This window comes from Lemur catta, chromosome 3 (genome assembly GCF_020740605.2).
Source record: "Lemur catta isolate mLemCat1 chromosome 3, mLemCat1.pri, whole genome shotgun sequence".
Classification (NCBI taxonomy): Eukaryota; Metazoa; Chordata; class Mammalia; order Primates; family Lemuridae; genus Lemur; species Lemur catta.
The window spans coordinates 27875236-27897938 of record NC_059130.1 but is presented as its reverse complement, the minus strand read 5'-3'; the positions used below and the strand labels follow the sequence as shown (position 1 = coordinate 27897938).

Below are 22703 nucleotides of genomic sequence, written 5' to 3'. Positions count from 1 at the left end.
TAGGCAACATAGCAAGACTGCTTCCTTACAAAAAAATTTTTTTTAAAAATTAGCTGGGGGCCGGGCGCGGTAGCTCACACCTGTAATCCTAGCACTCTGGGAGGCCGAGGTGGGTGGATCGTTTGAGCTCAGGAGTTCGAGACCAGCCTGAGCAAGAGCGAGACCCCGTCTCTACTAAACATAGAAAGAAATTATATGGATAACTGAAAATATATACAGAAAAAATTAGCCGGTCATGGTGGTGCATGCCTGTAGTCCCAGCTACTTGGGAGGCTGAGAAAGAAGGATCTCTTGAGCCCAGGAGTTTGAGGTTGCTGTGAGCTAGGCTGACGCCACGGCACTCTAGCCCGGGCAACAAAGTGAGACTCCGTCTCAAAAAAAAAAAAAAAATTAGCTGGGCATAGTGGTATGCACCTATAGTCCTAGCTACTCGGGAGGTTGACGCAGGAGGATCACTTGAGCCCAGGAATTGGAGGCTGTAGTAAGCTATGATCACGCCATTGCACTGCAACCTGGGTGACAGAGCAAGCCTCTGGAGAAAGAAAGAGAGAGAGAGAGAGAGAGAGAGAGAGAGAGAGAGAGAGAGAGAGAAAAGGAAAGGAAAAAAAAGAAAGAAAATAAAAAGAGAAGACTGAGACACTAGATGCAGACAAAGGATGTGAAAAGACATGCTGTTCTGCAGGAGCTATAGTACAAAGAAAAAACAAAGTATTAGTTGGCCCAGTGCTTTTTCCCCCTGCTGGCAATTGCAGCATGTGTCGATGTGATTTTCTTCATGAATTCCTTTCCCTATGCATAATTAACAAGCTGGACTATATGTTCGATTCTACTGGAATTCAATCAACTTAAATTCTGCTCTTTATCAGTTAATATTTGCTATGGTATATATTTTGCCATGATCTGAAAATCACATCAAGGGTACATACTGTGCTATGCCTGAAATATGTAACCATGTAACATGACCTATGAGAGTTTCTATTTCAAAAAAAATAAAATATGTTTTCTGCTTTGGATGAAAATAGTTGCTATGATTACTCTTGGAGCATGTTTGCTTCTTTACTTGGCTGCCATCTTTTTCCTTCTAGTTAGTTCCAGTACATCCTGGATTTCTCACTTTGGAAATATATGATCTTTGCTTGGCTTTCTTGGGTCCAGCAACAGCCCACCTCACCGTATCAGACATACAAGAGCTGGAGCTTGATCTTATTGATAAGGTGAGAGATGTTTGCTTTATCTCAGAAATGAAGCAAGCCTCATTCTCACTCCCCAGTATCACTTAATATGGTCTCTGTTCAGCTACTATGTGGGTATACCAGGACTTTTGGTAACATAAATGGAAATACTTGCACTTAAAGAACAACATTCCAACATTAAACAGATGAAGATAAATAGAGTGTTAAAGAACAACTTAAAATAATATACATAAATTAGGCTTATTTGATTAAAGGCTAATCAAGAGCATTTAGCATGAACAAAAAAGTTTGCTGCCCTCTAAGGTTAGACTGTCCTTGATGAATGAGACACCTCTACTAAAATCAACCTTTTTTTTTCTTTTTTTTAAACTACTAGATTGAGATCGGCAAAACTATATTAGTGACTCTGAGAGTTCTTGGCTCTTCCAAACGCCCATTCCGAAATAAATACTTCAGAAACATGGAGCTCAAACTGCAGTTGGCTTCTGCCATTGTCACCCTGACGTGAGTACTTCTTTCAATACTTCTTTCTCTCTATGTTTAACATCATGAGTAGCCTCCTAGTAGCCTGGTCAGCTTTCCCTTAGGCTATTTCAGATTTTCTCTTTTCCTTTTTTGTTACAGTACCTTTCAGCCTTTACTATCTTTCCATAGTCAGCTCTCTACAAAATACCTATTTGAGCCAGGCACAGTGGTACACACCTGTAGTTCCAGTTACTCAGGAGGCTGAGGCAAAAAAAAAAATCACTTGAGCCTAAGAGTTCAAGGCTTCAGTGAGCTATGATCACGCCACTGCACTGTAGCCTGGGTGACAGAGAGAACCTGTCTCTTAAAAAGAAAAGAAAAAAAAAAAATAGGAGGTATAGTGTGCTATCATCACACTTGTATATAACCACTGCACTCTAGCCTGGGTGACATGGCAAGACCTCACCTCTAAAAATAACACACATTTGAGGTCCTCAGATGTCTTGTTTGGGGGCTAAAATCATATGTGTCATTAATATTTCCATTTTCTGAAACTTCTCCTTGGATGATATCCTTAGTGTGTTTCAGGCAAGGGGGCCTTCAAAAATATGTTTAGAAGCATAGATACTGGTATTTCCCTCTAAGAAAGGAGAAATTCAAGAATTTCAAGACAATTTACTATTTGCAGTTTTACCAGTCTATGTTTATATTGTCTTTATTCCTTTGGAACCTGAGAACAAATGCTTACCCTTCTGGAGCTTTCTTTTCCGTTTTTTTTGTTTTTGTTTTTTTTTTTTTTTTTTGTTTTGTTTGTTTGTTTTTTTGAGATAGAGTCTTACTCTGTTCCCCGGGCTAGAGTGCCGTGGCGTCAGCCTAGCTCACAGCAACCTCAAACTCCTGGGCTCAGGTGATCCTTCTGCCTCAGCCTCCCGAGTAGCTGGGACTACAGGCATGCACCACCATGCCCGGGTAATTTTTTTGTATATATTTTAGTTGTTTGGCTAATTTCTTTCTGTTTTTAGTAGAGACGGGGTCTCGCTCTTGCTCAGGCTGGTCTCGAACTCCTGAGCTCAAATGATCCGCCAGCCTCGGCCTCCCAGAGTGCTAGGATTATAGGCGTGAGCCCCCGTGCCCGGCCCCCTTCTGGAGCTTTCTGCCATTGCCATGAAATTTGTCTTGACTCTGGAAATTTATTTTCTGGCAGTTACCTCTACCCAGAGTTAAAATAAGCAGAAAATGTTAAGCATCTCAGAAAGATGTATCACTAGCCACTCTCAAAACCAAATCTTTCTCACCTAAAAACACATGCATCTTTGCAGGCTAATGGAGGAACAGGATGAATACTCTGAAAATTATGTCCTTCGAGCTATCGCTATTGGGCAAACCACACTTGTAGCTACTGCCAGGAACAAGATGGGGAGAAAATTCACATCCGCTCCTCGACAAATTGAAGTAAGGAAATTGTCTCATCTAAAATTTGTACTTCATCTTACTTATCATCATTTATCTTTTTCTGTTTAGTTTGCACAAGTTAAAAATCATTTGACTGGGCCAGGTTCAGTGGCTCACACCTATAATAATCCCAGCTACTTGAGAGGCTGATATGAGAGGATTGAGGCCAGGAGTTTGAACCAGCCTGGGCAACATAGACCCCTTCTCTAAAACAATACAAAAAGGGCCAGGCACAGTGGCTCTCACCTGTAATCCTAGCACTTTGGGAGGCCAAAGTGGGTGGATCACTTGAGGCCAGGAGTTTGGGGTTTCAGTGAAATATGATGATGCAACGGCATTCTAGCCCAGGGAACTGAGCAAGACCCTGTCTAAAAAAAAAAAAAAAAAGAAAAAGAAAAATTTGATTTGGAAAGCACAAAAAATGATTTCAGTGTATTTCCTTCACATTTTCCCCCCATACTTATTTTAACATGGATAAATCACACTGATTTTTTCATCTTCATCTTACATCAAAAGTATTTTCTTCTATCTTTAAAAGCTAATTGTTGGGCCGGGCACGGTGGCTCACGCCTGTAATCCTAACACTCGGAGAGGCCGAGGCAGGAGGATTGCTCAAAGTCAGGGGTTTGAGACCAGCCTTAGCAAGAGCGAGACCCCGTCTCTACTAAAAAAAATAGAAAGAAATGATCTGGACAGCTAAAAATATATATAGAAAAAAATTAGCCGGACATGGTGGTGCATGTCTGTGGTCCCAGCTACTCAGGAGGCTGAGGCAGAAGGATTGCTTCAGCCCAGGAGTTTGAGGTTGCTGTGAGCTAGGCTGATGCCATGGCACTCTTGCCTGGGCAACAGAGTGAGACTCTGTCTAAAAAAAAAAGAAGGCTAGTTGTTGGCTATGTTGATAATTGCTGAAGCTGGTAATGAGTGCCTGAGAGTTCATTACACTGTTCTCTCTACTTTTATGTATGTTTGAAAGAAAGTTAACTATAAACATAATTTTAATGGTCACTTTTACTCTAGCGACTGGATATATAATAACTTATTTAAGTATTCCCACTTAAATAATTTTAAATTTTTTGCTTTTATGTATAAAAGTTTTATATATAATAAAATAAAATACATATACTTGTGTTTAACTTTTTGTACATAATTAGGAATTTTCCTTAGAATAATATCATAATCATTTATTGTGAAATTGACTCTAGTTAGTCATTGTTGTCCTTTTGGTTTTCTCCTTAAGGTATTTCCTCCATTCAGACTTGTTCCAGAGAAAATTACACTGATTCCAACTAACATGATGCAGGTGATCTTAAAGGCAAAAAAAATAAGATTTACCTTTTCTCCTTATCTCACTCACACACACATACACACACAGTGTTCTTCCTATTGGCCTCCTTTTGTCTACTCTCAGCCAAGTACAACTGGATCTGATCAAAAAAAATTAAATCCTTTTGTAGTTCATAAGCTGATGATTGGGTTCATGCACATGTGTGAGATGTGGTATTTTTCCTGACCCATGGTGTACATCATATAAACTATTTATTGGAATCCCATGGATCATTTGCAGCACTTCCGGGTCTTCTACACTTGAGTTGATGTAGGATAGCCTGTTTGGCAAATGGGAGAAATCAAGTTGAGGAAGAAGTCAAGTGGGGGAAGAAAAAGTCAAGTTCCTTGGACAAAATATTGGGAAAAGAGATGTAACTTCTCCCCCATGTTCCAGGCATTCAATGGTATGTTTAAATTCCAGGTAATGTCTGAAGGTGGCCCCCAGCCCCAATCTATCATTCACTTCTCCATCAGTAACCAGACCGTGGCTGTTGTTAATAGGAGGGGACAAATTACGGGGAAGGTGGTTGGTACAGCTGTGGTCCATGGCACCATCCAGACAGTAAATGAAGATACTGGCAAAGTCATTGTGTTTTCCCAGGTATTGGTTCTTTGCTCTGCTCTGCTTCTACTCTTCTATCCGGTAGCCATATTGGGGTGTGGGGGATTGGGGAGGAGGTAGTGATGAGGTGGGTGTCAGCAGCCCAGGAAAACTCTTTTAGTCCCTCTCACCTGGCATTCTCTTAACCAGGCATGGAAAATATATAATCTTCAGTGAAAAGCCCACAGGGTGTTTGGCAGTGTTGTAAGACATGGTGCCTATCCTTAAGGAATTCTTTAAAGAACAAAAACAAATATATCTGTGTTGTAAGGTTTTTTATTGAATGCCAAAAACAATAAGCTAGTTATGATAAGCATCTCTGTCCACCCCACAGAAACTTCCTCTTAGCCTATACTTTCTCTTCACCCTGTTGAGCAGGATGAAGTACATGTTGAAGTTGTTCAGCTGAGGGCTGTTAGGATCCTTGCAGCTGCAACTAGACTCATAACAGCTACTGAGGTCAGTATGATGGCTCTGTTCTGGGTTCATTATTCTGATAATGCCAGTTGGGCAGGATATGTACCACAATACCACCTTTTCTTTTCAGATGCCAGTTTATGTCATGGGAGAGACAAGTACCCAGACCCCTTTCTCCTTTAGCAATGCCAACCCTGGGCTTACATTCCACTGGTCCATGAGCAAAAGGGATGTATTAGATCTAGTGCCTAGGCATTCAGAGGTATGAATTTACCTGTTTATTATATTATCTTTGGGATCTTGATATTAAATTTATTTTATTTCATCATAAGTTTTAGACTGACTCACTTTCTAAGCTATACAATATTATTACTTAGCTACTTTTCCTATTGTTCTGTGAACTCAGGAAACCTGAAATGCATATGAAGAATCCAAATTTGAGTACTCAGGTAATACTGCATGATTTTTAATTTTTTTTTTTTGCTGGAAAGAGCTCTCAAAAGCAATCTTTCCATTAGTATTACATGTGTTGTATAATGTATTTGTGAGCAGATAACTATGTCAAATAAGCAAAGTATACCTTATGAATATAAAGTATATATGCATAGAGTTTAAATATTTAATATAATCTTTTAACATGTTCAGACACATATTTAATTATATTTATAATCATTTTTTGCTGCATGATGGGCAATTGATGTTAACAGTAAGAAAAGTGGATGCAGATGGCTGTAGATGGCACTGTGCTGCTGAGCAGGCTCCTGGGCCCACCCCACTGAAAGCTAGAGAAGAACTGGATCCCCACAGCGGGCATGTCAGGCACTGTGGGTGCCATGGGGCTGTCATTCGTTGCCCACCAACTGGACTGGGTGCCTTATATCAATGGCAAATTTAAGAAGGACAATTAAACTGCCCCTCCATGGTTCCCTTTGGTATCTGGTGGTACTGGCTCCTTCCAGTTCAGTACTTGCTGTGTCTGGAACCACAGAAGACTTTAGCCATGGACATTGAGGAAATCCACAATTCAACTTAAGAGTTTATTTTTCTGAAAAAAAGCTTTGATGTTCTCATGCACATAGCATTAAACCTGACACTAAATAAAGCCTGAAAAAGACAAAAAATAAAGTTTGCTAGAAACTAGGTGAACTAGGTAAACTGCAGACAAACTTTACCTAGTTCACAGCGTTGTTACCTGATCATCAGTTTGATGGGACCCATTCAAAGTGGTCTGAGGACAGTGGCAACCACCTAGATCTGGGGCTTTATCTTAGGAAGAAGGGACCTGGGGCCAGGATACCCAGTAGGTCACAATTCAGTGCCCATGAGAACAAAGGATTAGAATTAAGCCTTGAGAGAGAACAGAGGGGTTATAAGAGCTAGAATTCAGAGGATATTTCTGGAGCTAGCTAAAAAAAAAAAAAGAGAGAAAAATATGGAAAAAGTAACAAATATATATTTTTAATCTTTCTGGAAATATCCTAAATCTATAATTTAGGAAAACTTTGATGGTTGGATCTACTATCTGTCAGGGACCTCCTGGAGCCTGATTATACTTATAACTGAGGAGGGATGGAACTACACTTAGGTACTATGTATGTAGCACAGGAATTTGGCTTTTTTCTTGAATAGCAAGTAGGGGTTATGTGAAAGGAGGGAATGGCCGAGGCTTTCTACTTCTCCCTTCCTTCAGTTTTCTTATCTAAAGTATCACTGTTTTCTCTAGCAGAAGAAATAATTGAGAGCCTTACAAATTTTTTTTCTTTTCCTTCCTCAGACCCAGCATAGACAAACTGGGTGATGAAAAGGGCAATAGAAAGGTCTTTGTACTCCACAAGGTGGATTTCCTATACTGTGGAAATGCTACCATTTAGAGATTCACTTGGATTAAACAATTATAAACCACTCATTCTTTAGCATGACACTTTCTTCCAGAGAACTGGTTGAGATCTACACAAAGCAAATGGGAGTTTTTATATAGAAGAGAAGGGAAAGGTGATTTTGGAACTTAGTACTCTATTGTGAGTCAAGAGAGCTAGAAAGGAAGGTCTTGAGGGTTGTGGACAGCAAGAAGGCAAGGGAGATAGGACATGAAATGACTGCTGAAAAGGTAAGCAGGTACCTACTTCAATATTTGCCTTAGTGTTGGCCCTCCCTTCCCTATTACCAGAAGTCTGTAAAGTTCTAATCCGCCTTATCCAGTGTAGACTGGAATGATGACAGAAGCAAGTGGGGAGATGGGAGATGGTCAGCCAGTTTTAGCATAGTCCTAAAGTAGTAGTTTCTCTTTCTTGACCTTATCGTTTCTTGCCACCACCCTGAACTCCATGGGTAGATGGCCTTACTTCTCGCCCATCTTAAGTTCTACTGTCTGAACCCCTTTTAGAAACCACTTCCATCATTTCCATTCTTCTCCTATCAATGAATTGACTTCGAGATAACATAAGAAAGAATCTCAGGGAAGCGTGCCAGAATTAGTTGAACACAGCAAACAAAGGCTTAACTTTAAGGGTGACTATGCTTCTGGGAATATGAAAAAAACTATGAAGGCCAGGCACTGTGGCTTATGCCTGTAATCCCAGCACTTTGAGAGGCCGAGACAGGAGGATTGCTTGAGGCCAGGAGTTGGAGACCATCCTAAGAAACATAGCAAGACCCCACCTCTGCAAGAAACAAAAATTAGCTGGACTTGAACACCAAGCTCAGCTATAGTAGGGACACACCTATAGTCCCAGCTACTCAGGAGGCTGAGGTGGGCAGATCGCTGGAGCCCAGGAGTTCGAGGCTGCAGTGAGCTATAATCATGCCACTGCACTCCAGCCTGTGTGACAGAGCCAGATCCTGTCTCTAAAATACAACAAAACAAAACAAAAACAAAAGCTATGAAAATATACACTTTACTCTAGTTCTTCTAGATAGATATTTCCAATATACATTTTCCTTATTGTTAGGAAACATTGTTAACATTCCTTATTGTTAACAACAAAGAAGGAAGGGCAGTGTTTATTCATGAATATTTCTTAATTCATCCTCTTGCTGTCTTAGGTTTTTCTACAGCTCCCACTAGAGAATAACTTTGCCATGGTTGTCCACACAAAAGCAGCTGGCCGGACCAGTATTAAAGTCACTGTCCACTCTATGAACAGTTCCTTTGGGCAGTTTGAGGGGAATTTCTTAGAACTGTCTGATGAAGTTCAGATCCTGGTAAGCTCCCAAACTTAAATCTTATTTTTGTGTTTCAAGGAGAAGAAAGTTATATTCTCTCATCATCCATGAAGAGTTTAGTCTGGATAGAGACAGAGAATTGCTAGAGGGATTCCTGGAACAGGTTTATGGTTCCTAGATCTTTGTCATTCCTGCTAATTGCTTCTATATAGTATTGACATTAGAAACTTAAGCACACATACTCCCTTTATCTCCCCACACTATGAACACAAGATATGAATACCTCAATAACTAGAGAGGGATTTCTGAGCTGCTCCTCCTAACATGGATATTATGATATAGTATATTTAGATATATTCACAGGAGAATGAAATATAATAGTAACATCTGGTAAAGTATGAGAGTATGAATAGTTTCTATAGATGATCTTAGGCTAAAAGCTAAGTGGCCCTCTTACTTTTAAATTCAAAAAACAAGTTACAGGGCCCCAAGGCTCTGCCCCTGAGGCTCCACCACTGGCACCAGGTCCTACAGCACCTCCCAAGGATTCAGCCCAGTTGCCAGGCCCCAAGACTTTGCCCCTTAAGGCTCCAGCACTGCCCACTAGCTGGAGCCTCCGCTATGGAGGCTCAACTGCTGCCCCTGTGCCCGTGGCTCCTCCCCTGAAGCCCCTCCACTGCTGCAGGGCCCTACAGCTCTATCTCCAAGGCTCCAGTGCTGCCATTGGGCCCCTGAACCCAGCTCCAAGACTCCCTGCTGCCATAGAGCCCCACAGCCATGCTCCTAAGGCTCCCACTGGCCGCCTGCTGGGAACGCCCAGTGGTCCAACACTCTGCCGGGGACTCACCAGCCTCCAGTCACATCGCATCTGGACCCAGTTGGAGAGCAAATGCCCACAGCCTGGACACCCACAACTACTGCCTAGATAGCCTCACCCAGATGTCACTGTCACCTCCATGGGGAGAGCCGGGCAGAGCAATCCCCCATAACACCAGACTCTCTGGAGAGGGTCTTGCCCAGCCCCCAATTTGAGATGCCAACAGCAGCCTGGGGAACAACCCAACACTCCACATGAAGATCATCCAGCACTAGCTTAAACTATTTCAATCACAGGGGAACAGAACAAAACAGAACAGCTCCATTACAGGCTGTCAGTGCACCCACCTCCCCATCAGGACATTCTTCCAGAGTAGGACACAAAAGCTTCATCTAGGAAACTCTCCTTTTCACTAAGTAGGAGAGTTCCCAGCAATGGAGAATAGGTGTGCTACAAACCTATCAGCCCTGAGCTGAGGATTCAGATGAGAAGAAACCAACAAAAGAACTCTGGCAACATGATAAAACAAGACAGTTCAACACCCTCAGGGATCACAGTGGACCTACAGCAATGGACCCCAACCAGAAGGAAATTGTTGAAATGTCAGAAATGGAATTCAGAATATGGATGGAAAATAAGATGAAAGAAATTGAAGAGAGGTTGAAAATCAACAAAAAGAATCCAAAAAAATATTTTGGGACATCAATTAAAAAAATGAAAAAGTTGCTAAAGAGCTAGACAACATAAGAAAGGATATACTAGAACTTAAAGAAATGAAAGAGTCATTTAGGAAATTTCAAAATATAGCAGAAAGCTTCGACAACAGGCTAAACCAAGCAGAAGAAAGAATCTCAGAACTTGAAGGCAAGGCTTTTGAACTAACCCAGTCAGTCAAAGATGCAGAAAAGAAAATAAAGAAGAATGAACAATCACCCAGAGAAACATGGGACTACGTGAACCAAACTAATATATGGATTATGGGTATTCCCTGAGGAAGAAGAAGAAAAAGCAAAAAGCATACAAAAATTTATCCAAGGGATTTATTGAGGAAAACTTCCCTGGTATTGCCAGAGATATCCAGATACAAGATGATCATCAAAGACCAGGAAGATTCATAGTAAAGTGGACCTCTTCCGGACTCATAGTCATCAACTTGGCCAAAGTCAAAATGAAGAAAATTCTACAAGCTGCAAGAAGAAAACAATAACTTTCATCCAGGGTCCAGGTGCAATGCAGCTGGAGACTGGTGGATCCCTGGCAGAGTGTTGGACCACTGGGTGGTTCCCAGCAGGCAGCCAGTGGAAGCCTCAGCATCATGGCTGTGGGGCTCTATGGCAGCAGGGAGTCTTGGAGCTGGGTTCAGTGGCCCAATGGCAGCACTGGTGCTTGGGGATGGAGCTGCAGGGCCCTGCAGCAGTGGAGGGGCTTCAGGGGAGGAACCAAAGGCACAGGAGCTACAAAGGAAATCCCATCAGGCTAACAGCAGATTTCTCAGCAGAAACTTTACAAGCCAGAAGAGATTGGGGCCCCATTTTTAGTCTTCATAAACAGAACAACTGCCAGCCAAGAATTTTGTAAAAACTAAGTTTTATGAATGATGAAGAAATAAAGACTTTTCAAGACAAGCAAACATTAAGGGAATTTGTCATTACCAGACCTGCCCTACAGGAAATGCTCAGAACTGCATTATACATGGAACAGTACAATAGATACCCACCAGTGTAAAAACACCTAAAAGTTAAAGCTCATAGCTCTTCTAAAATAATAGTTCAAGAGGGAAAACAAAACAATAAGGTATCACCCAACATGATGAACAGAACAGCATCACACCTATCATTACTAACACTCAATGTGGATGGTCTGAATGCCCCACTTAAAAGACACAGACCAACTGAATGGATGAAAAAACACAACACAATTATCTGCTGTCTCCAGGAAACACATCTAACCCACAAGGACTCACACAGACTCAAGCTGAAGAGATGGAAAAAATATTCCACACAAATGGAAACCAAAAGAAAGTAGGTGTAGCCATTCTAATGTCAGATGAAATGGACTTTAAATCAACAATGGTTAGAAAAAAAGGCAAAGATGGTCATTATATAATGGTAAAGGGAGCAATTCAACAAGAAGATATAACAATCTTAAATATGTATGCACCTAACACAGGAGCTCCCAAATTCATAAAGTAAATTTTACTAGATCTAAGCAAAGAAATAAACAGTAGCATGGTAACTGCCAGGGACTTCAACACCCCATTGACAGAGCTGGACAGATCATTGAAGCAGAAACCAGTAAAGAAACACTGGACTTACATGACACACTAGAACAAATGGACCGTTCTTGCTTTGGCAGCACATATACTAAAATTAGAACAATACATAGAAGATTAGCATGGCCCCACAAGGATGACATGCAAATTCATGAAGCATTCCATATTTTTTTTAAAATTATTTTTTAAAAAAGAACAAATGGACCAAACAGACATTAACAGAACATTCTACCCCAAAACTACTAAATATACATTCTACTCATCAGCACATGGGACATTCTCCAAGATTGATCATAGCTTAGGCCACAAAACATGTCTCAGCAAATTCAAAAAAATTGAAGTCATACCATATATTTTACCAGACCACAGTGGAATAAAACTAGAAATCAATTCCAAGAGAAACACTCAGATCTACACAAAGTCTTGAAAAATAAACAATCAGCTGCTGAACAACCATTGGGTCAATGATGAAATTAAGATGGAAATCAAAAGATTCTTGAACTGAACAACAAAAGGGACACAAGTTATCAAAATCTATGGCATGCAGTAAAAGCAGTCATAAGGGAAAAATTCATAGCCTTAAATGCCTATATCAGAAAGACCACAAATTAACAACCTAATGTCACATCTCAAGGAACTAGAAAAGAGCAAACTGAACCCAAACCCAGCAGAAGAAAAGAAATAACAAAGCTCAGAGCAAAACTAAATGAAATATAAACCAAAAAACCCCAAAGGATCAATGAAACAAAAAGTTGGTTCTTTGAAAAGAGAAAAAAAATCGATACACCTCTAGCTAGATTAAGCAGAAGTAAAAGAGAAAGGACCCAAATAAATTCAATCAGAAATGAATAAGGAGATATTATAACTGATGCCACAGAAATACAAAATATCATCCATGAATTCTACAAAAATTTCTACACACATAAACTAGAAAATGTAGAGGAAATGGATAAATTCCTAGAAACACACACCCTCCTAAGATTCAATTAGGAAGAAATAGAAATCCTGAACAGACCAATAACAAGCAGTGAGGTTGAAGCAGTAATAAAAAATCTCCCAACAACAACAACAAAAACCCCCAGACCAGATGGATTCACAGCCAAATTCTACCAAACCAATAAAGAAGAACTGGTACCTATCCTACGGAAATTATTCCATAACACTAAGAAGGAAGGAATCCTCCCTAATTCATTCTATGAAGCCAATATCACCTTGATACCAAAGCCAGGAAAGGACACAATGAAAAAAGAAAACTACAGACCAATATCCCTTATGAAAATAGATGCAAAAATCCTAAAAAAAAAAAAAAAAAATACTAGTAAACTGAATTCAACAGCACATCAAAAAATAATTCACCATGATCATGTGAGTTTAATCTCATGGATGCAAGGATGGTTCAACTTACACAAATCAGTAAACACGGCCGGGTGCAGTGGCTCACGCCTGTAATCCTAGCACTCTGGGAGGCCCAGGCGGGCAGATTGTTTGAGCTCAGGAGTTCAAGACCAGCCTGAGCAAGAGCGAGACCCCATCTCTACTAAAAATAGAAAGAAATTATATGGACAGCTAAAAATCTATATTGAAAAATTAGCCGGGCATGGTGGCGCATGCCTGTAGTCCTAGCTACTTGGGAGGCTGAGGCAGAAGGATTGTTTGAGCCCAGGAGTTTGAGGTTGCTGTTAGCCAGGCTCATGCCATGGCACTCTAGCCCGGGCAACAGAGTGAGACTGTGTCTCAAAAAAAAAAAAAAATCACAATAAGATATCACCTTACCCCTGTCAGAATGGCCATTATGAAAAAGTTAGAGAAAGGAATGCTTATAACACTGTTGTTGGTGAGACTGCAAACTAGTAAAACCTTTATGGAAAACATTATGTAGATTCCTCAAAGAAATAAACGTAGACTTACCATTCAACCCAGCAATCCCACTACTTGGTATTTACCCAGAGGAAAAGAAGTCATTTTATCAAAAAGACGCCTGTACATAAATGTTTATTGCAGTACAATTCACAATTGCAAAGATGTGGAATCAACCTAAGTGCCCATCAATTCATGAGTGGATTATCAAAATGTGGTACATATATACCATGGAGTACTACACTCAGCCATAAAAAGCAGTGAAATAATGTCTTTTGCAGCAACTTGTATGAAATCGGAGACCATTATTCTAAGTAAAGTATCTCAGGAATAGAAAAACAAACACCACATGTACTCTCTAATAATTGGGAGCTAATCTATGGGCACACATAGGCACAAAGAGATGTAAAGGTCTTTGGAAATCAAAAAGCAGGGAGGAGGAGAGGAGTAAAAACCTACCTATCTGGTATAATGAACACTATTCGGGTGATGGGCACACTGAAAGCCCCAACTTAAGCATTATAAATGGTATCCATGTAACCGTTGTTACATGTTGAATCCGTTGATATTTTGAAATATACAAAAAAATTGGCTTAAAAAACAAACCAAGATGGCCAGGTTCAGTGGCTTACACCTGTAATCCTACCACTCTGGGAGGTCAAGGCGGGAGGATCACTTGAGGCCAGGAGTTCGAGACCTGCCTGAGCAAGAGTAAGACCCGATCATAGCAAGACCTTGTCTCTACAGAAAATTTTTAAAAATTAGCCATGTGTGGTGGTGTGTGCCTGTAGCCCCAGCTACTCAGGAGGCTGAGGCAGAAGAATGGCTTGAGCCTAGGGGTTGGAGGTTGCAATGAGCTGTGATGACGCCACTGCACTCCAGCTGGAGCAAGAGAGCCAGACTCTGTCTCAAAGAAAAACAAACAAACCAACCAAGATATTTGCATACAAAAAAGTTACCATTTGTGTGGGACACGTAAGTTTCTCTGTCTCTGAATTTGAGACTGATACTTTTTTCTTTTTCTTTTTTTTACCCTTTATTTTGGCTTTGGTTCTCTGATTCAGTGTGGTGTAGACAAAAGAATACATTACTAGAAGGTAGAAGACCTGGATGGTGTCTCTTGCTAATTTAATATTATACGTTCTTTGTTTCGAAATTTCATCTCAGGTTAACAGAGCTAAAACTAGAAATTTCAAAGTTATTTATATCTAATATCTAAGTAATACAGAGGATGTGGTAAGTATAAATTTTGCCAAATGCCCAGTCCCTTATAGTCAGAAGTGGAGCTCATATTACATTATATTTCTAGAACACCTAGCTATGTTTTAGGTGCCTCGTTCATTTAGGAAAGGAGTATTGTGGAAGATTTTAGACTATTCAGAAGTTAAGCAGACTGTTGATTTGTAGTTGTCATTTACGGGCATATAATCTCTTTGAGATTATACTGAAGTCCATATGTAAATAAATGTCATAATTTATCTTTCCCAGAAATGAGGAAACATTATTTTCTCATTTTAGGTGTTTGAAAAACTCCAACTTTTCTATCCAGAGTGCCAACCTGAGCAGATTCTGATGCCTATGAACTCTCAGCTCAAACTCCATACCAACAGGTAAGTAGAAGGGAGAAGAAGGAAAGGCCAGGTTCTAATTTTAAGTATATTTTCAGTAAAATTTTGCACATGGAAAGACTACTTTGCCTTCTAGGTGATTTTTCTAACTTCTGAATAATTGTTTTTGAGCTGAGGTGAAATTCAGATAACATAAAACTAACCATTTTATTCTCATTGTTCTTTAATTTAATTTTTTTTTGCAGAGATAGGTCTTGTTCTTGCCCAGGCTGTCTCGAACTCCTGGTTCACTCAAGCAATACACCTGCCTTGGCCTCTCAAAGCGCTGGAATTATAGGCATGAACCACTGCTCTCAGCCTAATTTTATTTTTTTAATTGACAGATAATAAGTATACATATTCATAGGGAACATAGTGATGTTCAATACATATGTGTAGTGATCAGATCAGGATAATTAGCATATCCATCATCTCAAACATTTATCATTTCTTTGTGTTGAGAATGTTGAGTATCCTTCCTGTAGATATTTGAATCTATATAATATACTATTATCAACTATAGTCAACAACTGTAGAACTGTGGTCCCCAACCCCTGGGCCACAGAGCTCTGCTGCCCCACACCCCTCTCCTATCTGTGGAAAAATTGTCTTCCACCTCTCACAGCAGGAGGTGAGTGGTGGGTGAGCGAGGGAAGCTTCATCTGTATTTACAGCCACTCTGCATCACTCCCATCACTGCCTCAGCTCCTCCTGCCCACAACCCCCGATCCGTGGAAAAATTGTCTTCCATAAAACTGGTCCCTAGTGCCAAAAAGGTTGGGGACTGCTGGTTAGAACACTGGAATTTATTCCCTTACCTAGCTGTAATTTTGTATCCTTTAACAAATCTCTCCCTGTCCCTCCCTTCCTCCTACCCTTTTCAGTCTCTATATCATCCATTCTGTTCTACTTTTTACTTCTATGAGATCAACTGTTTTTAGCTTTCACATACAAGTGAGAATATGCAGTGTTTATCTTTCTGTTCCTGGCTTATTTCACTTAACATAATGCCCTCCAGTTCCATCCTTGTTGCCACAAGTGACAACATTTAATTCTTATTATGGCTGAATAGTATTCCATTTTGTATATATACCACATTTTCTTTATCCATTCATCTGTTGTTGGACATCTAGGTTGATTTGATATCTTGGCTGTTGTGAACAGTGCTGCAGAAAATGTGGGGGTGCAGATGTCTCTTCGATATGATTTCCCTTTCTTTGGATAAATTCCAAGTAGTGGGATTGCTGGGTCTTATGGTAGTTCTATTTGCAGTTTTTTGAGGAACCTCCTTACTGTTCTCCATAGTGGCTGTATTAGTTTACATTCCCACCAACAGTGTGTATAAGAATTCTCTTTTCTTTGCATCCTTGCAGCATTTACTTTTTGTCTTTTTGTAATAGCCGTGCTAACTGGGGTGAGATGATGCCTCATTGTGGCTTTGATTTGCATTTCCCCGATGTTGAGTATTTTTTTATATATATTTGTTGGCCACTTGTATGTCTTCTATTGAGGAATATCTGTTCAGATCATCTGCCCTTTTTTTTTTTTAAAGACAGGGTCTCGCTCCGTCTCCAGCTGAAGTGCAGTGGCACAACCATAACTCACTACAGCCTTCAGCTCCTGGGTTCAAGTGATCTTCCCACCTCAGTCTCCCAAGTAGCTGGGACTACAGGCGCATAATACGACGCCTGGCCATTGGCCCATTTTTAATTGGATTGTTCATTTTTTTGTTGTTGTTGTAGAGATGTTTGACTTCCTTATATATTCTGGATATTAATCCCCTGTCGGATGAGTAGTTTGCAAATATTTTCTCCCATTCTGTAGGTTGTCTTTTTACTCTGTTGATTGTTTCCTTTGCTGTACATAAGCTTTTTAGTTTGATATAATCCCATTTGTTTATTTTTGCTTTTGTTGGTTGTGCTCTGAGGTCTTATTCATAAAATCTCTTCCCAGACTTATGTCTTGAAGCATTTCCTCTATTAAAACTAAGCATTTTAAAGTGCAAAATTTAGTGGCATTTACTGCATTCATAATATTGTGCAAACATCATCTCTATCAAGTTCTAAACCATTTTCATCACCATCAAGGAAGACCATATACCCATTAAGCAGTCACTCCTCAATCTCCCCTCCTCCCAGCTCCTGGCAACCACTAATCTACTTTCTGTCCCTATGGTATTAACTATTCTGGATATTTCATATAAATGGAATCATATAATCAAGTTTTTGTGTTGGTGTCTTTCAGTTAGCATAATGTTTTCGAGGTTCATCCATGTTGCATGTATTAGTATTTCATTCCTTTTTATAACTGAATAATATTCCATTGTATAGAAATATCACATTGTTTATCCATTCAGCTGCTTATGAGCATGTGGGTTGTTTTCACCTTTTGGCAATTCTGAATAGTGCTGCTATGAACATTCATGTACAAGTATTTGTTTGAATACTTGTTTTTAATGGTTTGGGCTGAATAATTTTTTAATGATAAATATGTAATAGGATTTTATTTTTAAATAGATAAGAATAATCCAAAGGCACACTATTACCTGAGGGACAAATAGGCACACAGCATGGAGAATGGCAAGCAGTTTCCTCAAGTACAGCCTCTAACAGTGATCCTGGCAATTTTTACTCTTTTCTGTCTGATCAGACAGGGCCCCCAAGAGATGCCAATTGCTCCATTTATTCCCTAGGGAAGGAGCTGCTTTTGTGAGTTCTCGTGTTCTCAAGTATTTCCCTAATTCATCTGTCATTGAGGAGGATGGTGAAGGGCTCCTGACAGCTGGTTCCACTGCAGGTTCTGCTGTGTTGGAAGTCACTTCTATTGAACCTTTTGGAGTCAACCAAACAACAATAACTGGGATTCAGGTGAGTTCAGGGACTTGCCAAAAAAATAAAGGAATACCATGGAAACAAATTTCCTTTTTTAAGAAGTAGAAACTTTTCTGGAAGTCAGAAATGAAACTGTGAGATAAGAGGCCATCCTGGTCCTCCTTAGGACACAGAAAAGAAAAAAAAAAGATATGAGGCCAATCTTGACATGGTTATAAGCCATCAAATTAAAATGGACTTTAGAGCCCTTGTTATAAAAAGGATTGGCCTCAGATTGGTATGATTGTTTTCTAAGCAGTGGGGTTTTTTTTTGTTTTTTTGTTTTTTTGTTTTTTTGAGACTGAATCTCACTCTGCTGCCTAGGCTAGAGTGCTGTGGCATCAGCCTAGCTCACAGCAACCTCAAATTCCTGGGCTTAAGCCATCCTCCTGCCTCAGCTTCCTGAGGAGCTGAGACTACAGGCATGCGCCACCATGCCCAGCTAATTTTTTGTTTTCAATAGAGATGGGGTCTCTGAGCAGCTTTGGCAAAAGGGTTGGTGTGGGAGGAGTGTAGAACTATCAAAATTAAGCTTTTGGCTGGGTGCAGTGGTACATGACTGTAGTCCCAGCTACTCTGGAGGCTGAAGCAGGAGGATTGTTTGAACCCAGAAGTTCAAGTCCTGCCTGTGCAACAGAGCAAGACCCTGTCTCTAAAAAATAAAACAAAAAACGTTTTAATTAAGCTTTGTCATTAGAATAAAAAAATTTAGAAGCCACCTCAATGATGTTAGTCTAACAAAAAAAAATTTTAGGCATTAAACATCTACTATATTACAGCCACTATTTTGGTCCTTTTATGTATATTATCTCCTTTAATTACCACAAAATCCTTATAAGGTAGGCATTTATTATTCCCATTTAACTGATAAGAAATCTGAAACGCAGAATGGCTACATGAGGCTATGATATGATGAAACTATGATTCAAAGCTGGACTTCTCTTACTGTATCAGAGCTATCTCTTACAGTGTAAAAACACAATCTGTAGTATTCCTGATAAAATATCAGTTATTTAATGGTAAATATTGAGCACTTGGCACAAAATAGATGAACTGAAGTCCTTTCCTCAGAAAGCTCCAGCTTCTCTTCATATTCTGACAGCTTTAATAGTTAAAAACCCATTTCCTGTGCTGTCATATTTCTTTTCACTCAGACTTAAGTCATCTTGAATCAAAAGCTGTTTTTTACAGAAGAGGAACACAACTCTTTATCACTGATTATAATTCTCAGAGTATGGTTGCAGCACTTCTCCAGTGCATCCTTCTCTGTACCAGTAGGTTTTGTCTCCCACAGGTAGCACCAGTGACATACCTGCGAATGAGCAGCCAACCCAAGCTATACACAGCCCAAGGAAGGACCTTGTCAACCTTTCCCCTGGGGATGTCTCTCACCTTCATTGTTCAGTTTTATAATAGCATCGGAGAGAAATTCCACACACACAATACCCAGCTTTATCTGGCTCTGAACAGGTATGGAAGTCAAAGGAATGGTGTTGATGCTGTGGTAGGAATCTTGCAGATTAGGCTAGTATTATATAGCAGCTCCAGTAAATTCCTCTCACATTCTGAACTTGGAATGTAATCTTTATTTCTTTCATTAAGATTAAAAAAAACAAAGACCAGACTCAGTTAAAGAATGGTATTAGTAGTTGTCAATGAAGAAAAATTTCAGGATGTTTTAAATCTCTCAAGTCCTAGTTCACAGAAAGACCCATAGGGAGCTAACTGGAGTGTTATTATGAAAAAGCTTTACAGGAATTTTAAAAAAAGCCTTACCTGGCACTATACACATAAAGGTAGATTGATCCTTGGCCTATACTTACTTACTCTCTGTTGTGGAATCCTTCTGAACTTTTGAGCTACTGAATATAAAATGTTGTGATAGGGTCTGACCCCAGAACTTTTTCCTAACTATTGTCTCTTTTTAGAGATTTCTACTTTTCATGTCTACTTTCAGAGATGACTTGCTGCGTATTGGACCAGGGAATAGGAACTATACTTACATTGCCCAGGCTGTGAACAGAGGGGTGACACTTGTGGGGCTGTGGGACCGGAGACATCCAGGCATGGCAGATTATATTCCTGTTGCTGTAGAGCATGCCATTGAGCCAGACACCAAGCTTACCTTTGTTGGAGATGTCATCTGCTTCAGTACTCATCTCGTCAGCCAGCATGGTCTGTATACCTTCCCTTTTTCAACCTGACCACTGACAGTTGTGAGGATTAGAAAGCAACTAATCCCTTAGAGGATTTTTTTCCCAAATGATCTAAAATCTGAGGGCCTCTCTGAGGAAGAAAATACTTTTGAGTGTTTTATTATTTGTCATGTTAACTGATAATTCTCAACTTAATGCCCATTTTGCTCAATAGCCAGCCAATTAGAAGTTAGCCAGTAATATTTATCAAGTGCCTATTGGATACATAGCTTTATGTTATATTATGTAGGTAGTGCAGGGTACACTGCCTTCTCCTCCATTCCCAGCTTTTGAAGGAGAGTAATTGCTAAATTGAAGAACAGTAAAGAATGAGAAATACCAGCCTGAGCAAGAGTGAGACCCCGTCTCTACTAAAAAAATAGAAAGAAATTAGCTGGACAACTAAAAATATATAGAAAAAATTAGCCGGGCATGGTGGCACATGCCTGTAGTCTCAGCTCCCTGGGAGGTTGAAGCAGAAGGATTGCTTGAGCCCAGGAGTTTGAGGTTGCTGTGAGCTAAGCTGAGGCCACGGCACTCACTCTAGCCCGGGCAACAGAGCAAGACTCTGTCTCAAAAATAAAATAAAATAAAATAAAATGATGAGAAATAAAAGGAAGGAAATGTCAATAAGGCTTTAGTTCTAAGAACCAATTGTGTGTATACTATTTTGTGAAGCACGTTTCAAGGCCTGACTCCTAACATATCATCATTGTAATAAGGTTTGGCCTTGTACTGGGCTACACTATACTCTTGATCAGCAAAGCACTTCTGTTCTAAGAAGTGCTACTGAGTTAAATAAAATCATAGAAAATCAGTCCTTGGTTAGGATATGTGTGAATTTTTTGGGCTTACAAATAGCATATCTCAAAGTGGTGTACACCGCCTGGGTATATATATACAAATAAGACTGGCTTGAGTTGGTATGTGGCTTTGGCTTTGCAACCTTTTTGGGGAACTATGGATACTGTTTAGGTAAAGTGATGTAATGTTGGACCTGACTTTAACTACACATTTTGGACTTGGTACAAAGGGAGCTCTATTCAGGTGAATCCTCCAAGCCTGTTACAGCTGATTTGAAAGCCGCCCCTATTTAGGCTTGTCCGAAGGTAGTGAGTTATCTCACTTGATTGTTCACAGTCAGTTACAGATTGAACTCCTTGTTCTACTACTTTCCCCCCTTCTCACTACTACACTTGACTAGTCTTAAAAAAAAAAGACAGCCACCCCTGTTGTCACTACTAACATGTAATCTAGGCCCAATCAGCCAAACCTGCTTTAAGGTTGACAGTGAGAGTTAAAATCCTATGATTGTAAATCTCTTGTCAATGAAACAGAGGCCTTTTTACTCTCTTTAGCTAGGTTTTGCCAGCATTGTCTCTCAGTCTTCCATTCTACAATGTTGGGGTCCATCCCAAATTCATACCATTTTGTATGAGGAAGCAAAGGGCCACATGCCAAGATCAGTAATCCTTTAGGTACATTCTTCTGTCATCTTGAGACCTAAGCCAAAATAAACAAATCCTCTCTCCTGCCAGCTGTCATCATCTTGCAGTCTTCCTGCTGGCATCAATCACTAGCTCAATGCACATTTGTCCTTAGCAGCGTCTAAACAAAGTTTACTCAGAGAGGTATCTTTGTATGTAAAAAGAGTTTTTCTTTTTCCTAAAGAGAACATTTACATTCTCCTGCTGTTAAAGCCCAACCAGGTTCATTGCCCACTGCTCAAGAGGAAGTCAACACACTGAGACAGCAGGGTTTACAGCAGAGAAAGAGTTTAATATCACGGGCACCATGCAAGGAGATGGGAGGAATTTCTCAAATCCATCTCCCCAAGAATTTGGGAGAAAGGGTTTTTAAAGATAGTTTGGTAGGTAAAGGATTAGGCAATTGGGTCTGCTAATTGGCCAGGTTTGGGGCAAAATTATAGGAGTGCAGAAATCATCTTCTCATGTTGAGTCAGTTCCTGGGTGGGGGCAGCAATACCAACTGAGTCAGTTTCTTGATATTGGTCTGGGTGGGTCACCCAATCCACTGGAATGCAGGGCCTGGAAGATATCTCAAAAACTACCCTTAGGTTTCAAAAAGGTGATGTTATCTATGGAGGAAGTTAAGAATCTTTATGACCATCAGCTATGTGACTCCGGAGTAGCAATTATAAGAAAGCAAACTAGGGGACAGTGGCTGGTTAATACCATTATTTTTAGCTATGCCTGTGCCTTTGCAAAATTTAGGCCCTTACCACAGTTCTTTTTTTTTCTAAGACTTCCAGAGAAGAAATGCATTCCTTTATTAATTTGTAAAAGGTGGTTTCACTACTAAGTAGCTCTTTGTATGATTCAGAAGGTCTGTAGGTCTTGTTTTATTTTGCTGGCATGAGATATAGAGGGGAACTTGACATTCATAAAACAATTATCCTCAAAGCTGGGTGTTCCTCCTGGAAAGAGAGATCTGCATGCTTGAAAA

General features: G+C 40.0%; 1 protein-coding gene and 1 pseudogene across 2 annotated transcripts in view; both read left to right on the top strand.

Moving 5' to 3' along the window:
• Positions 1 to 22703, top strand: part of NUP210L (nucleoporin 210 like) — a 98320-nt gene that overhangs the window by 61793 nt on the left and 13824 nt on the right. For both annotated transcript variants that reach the window (XM_045545156.1, XM_045545155.1), the window contains exons 21-32: positions 1086 to 1214; positions 1570 to 1697; positions 2978 to 3110; positions 4351 to 4413; positions 4861 to 5040; positions 5419 to 5499; positions 5588 to 5719; positions 8500 to 8658; positions 15084 to 15175; positions 17865 to 18039; positions 19337 to 19512; positions 20000 to 20217. In XM_045545156.1, the coding sequence (XP_045401112.1) occupies positions 1086 to 1214; positions 1570 to 1697; positions 2978 to 3110; positions 4351 to 4413; positions 4861 to 5040; positions 5419 to 5499; positions 5588 to 5719; positions 8500 to 8658; positions 15084 to 15175; positions 17865 to 18039; positions 19337 to 19512; positions 20000 to 20217 (1666 nt within the window). The remainder of the gene's footprint in view (positions 1 to 1085; positions 1215 to 1569; positions 1698 to 2977; positions 3111 to 4350; positions 4414 to 4860; positions 5041 to 5418; positions 5500 to 5587; positions 5720 to 8499; positions 8659 to 15083; positions 15176 to 17864; positions 18040 to 19336; positions 19513 to 19999; positions 20218 to 22703) is intronic.
• Positions 11780 to 11879, top strand: LOC123636174 (annotated as a pseudogene).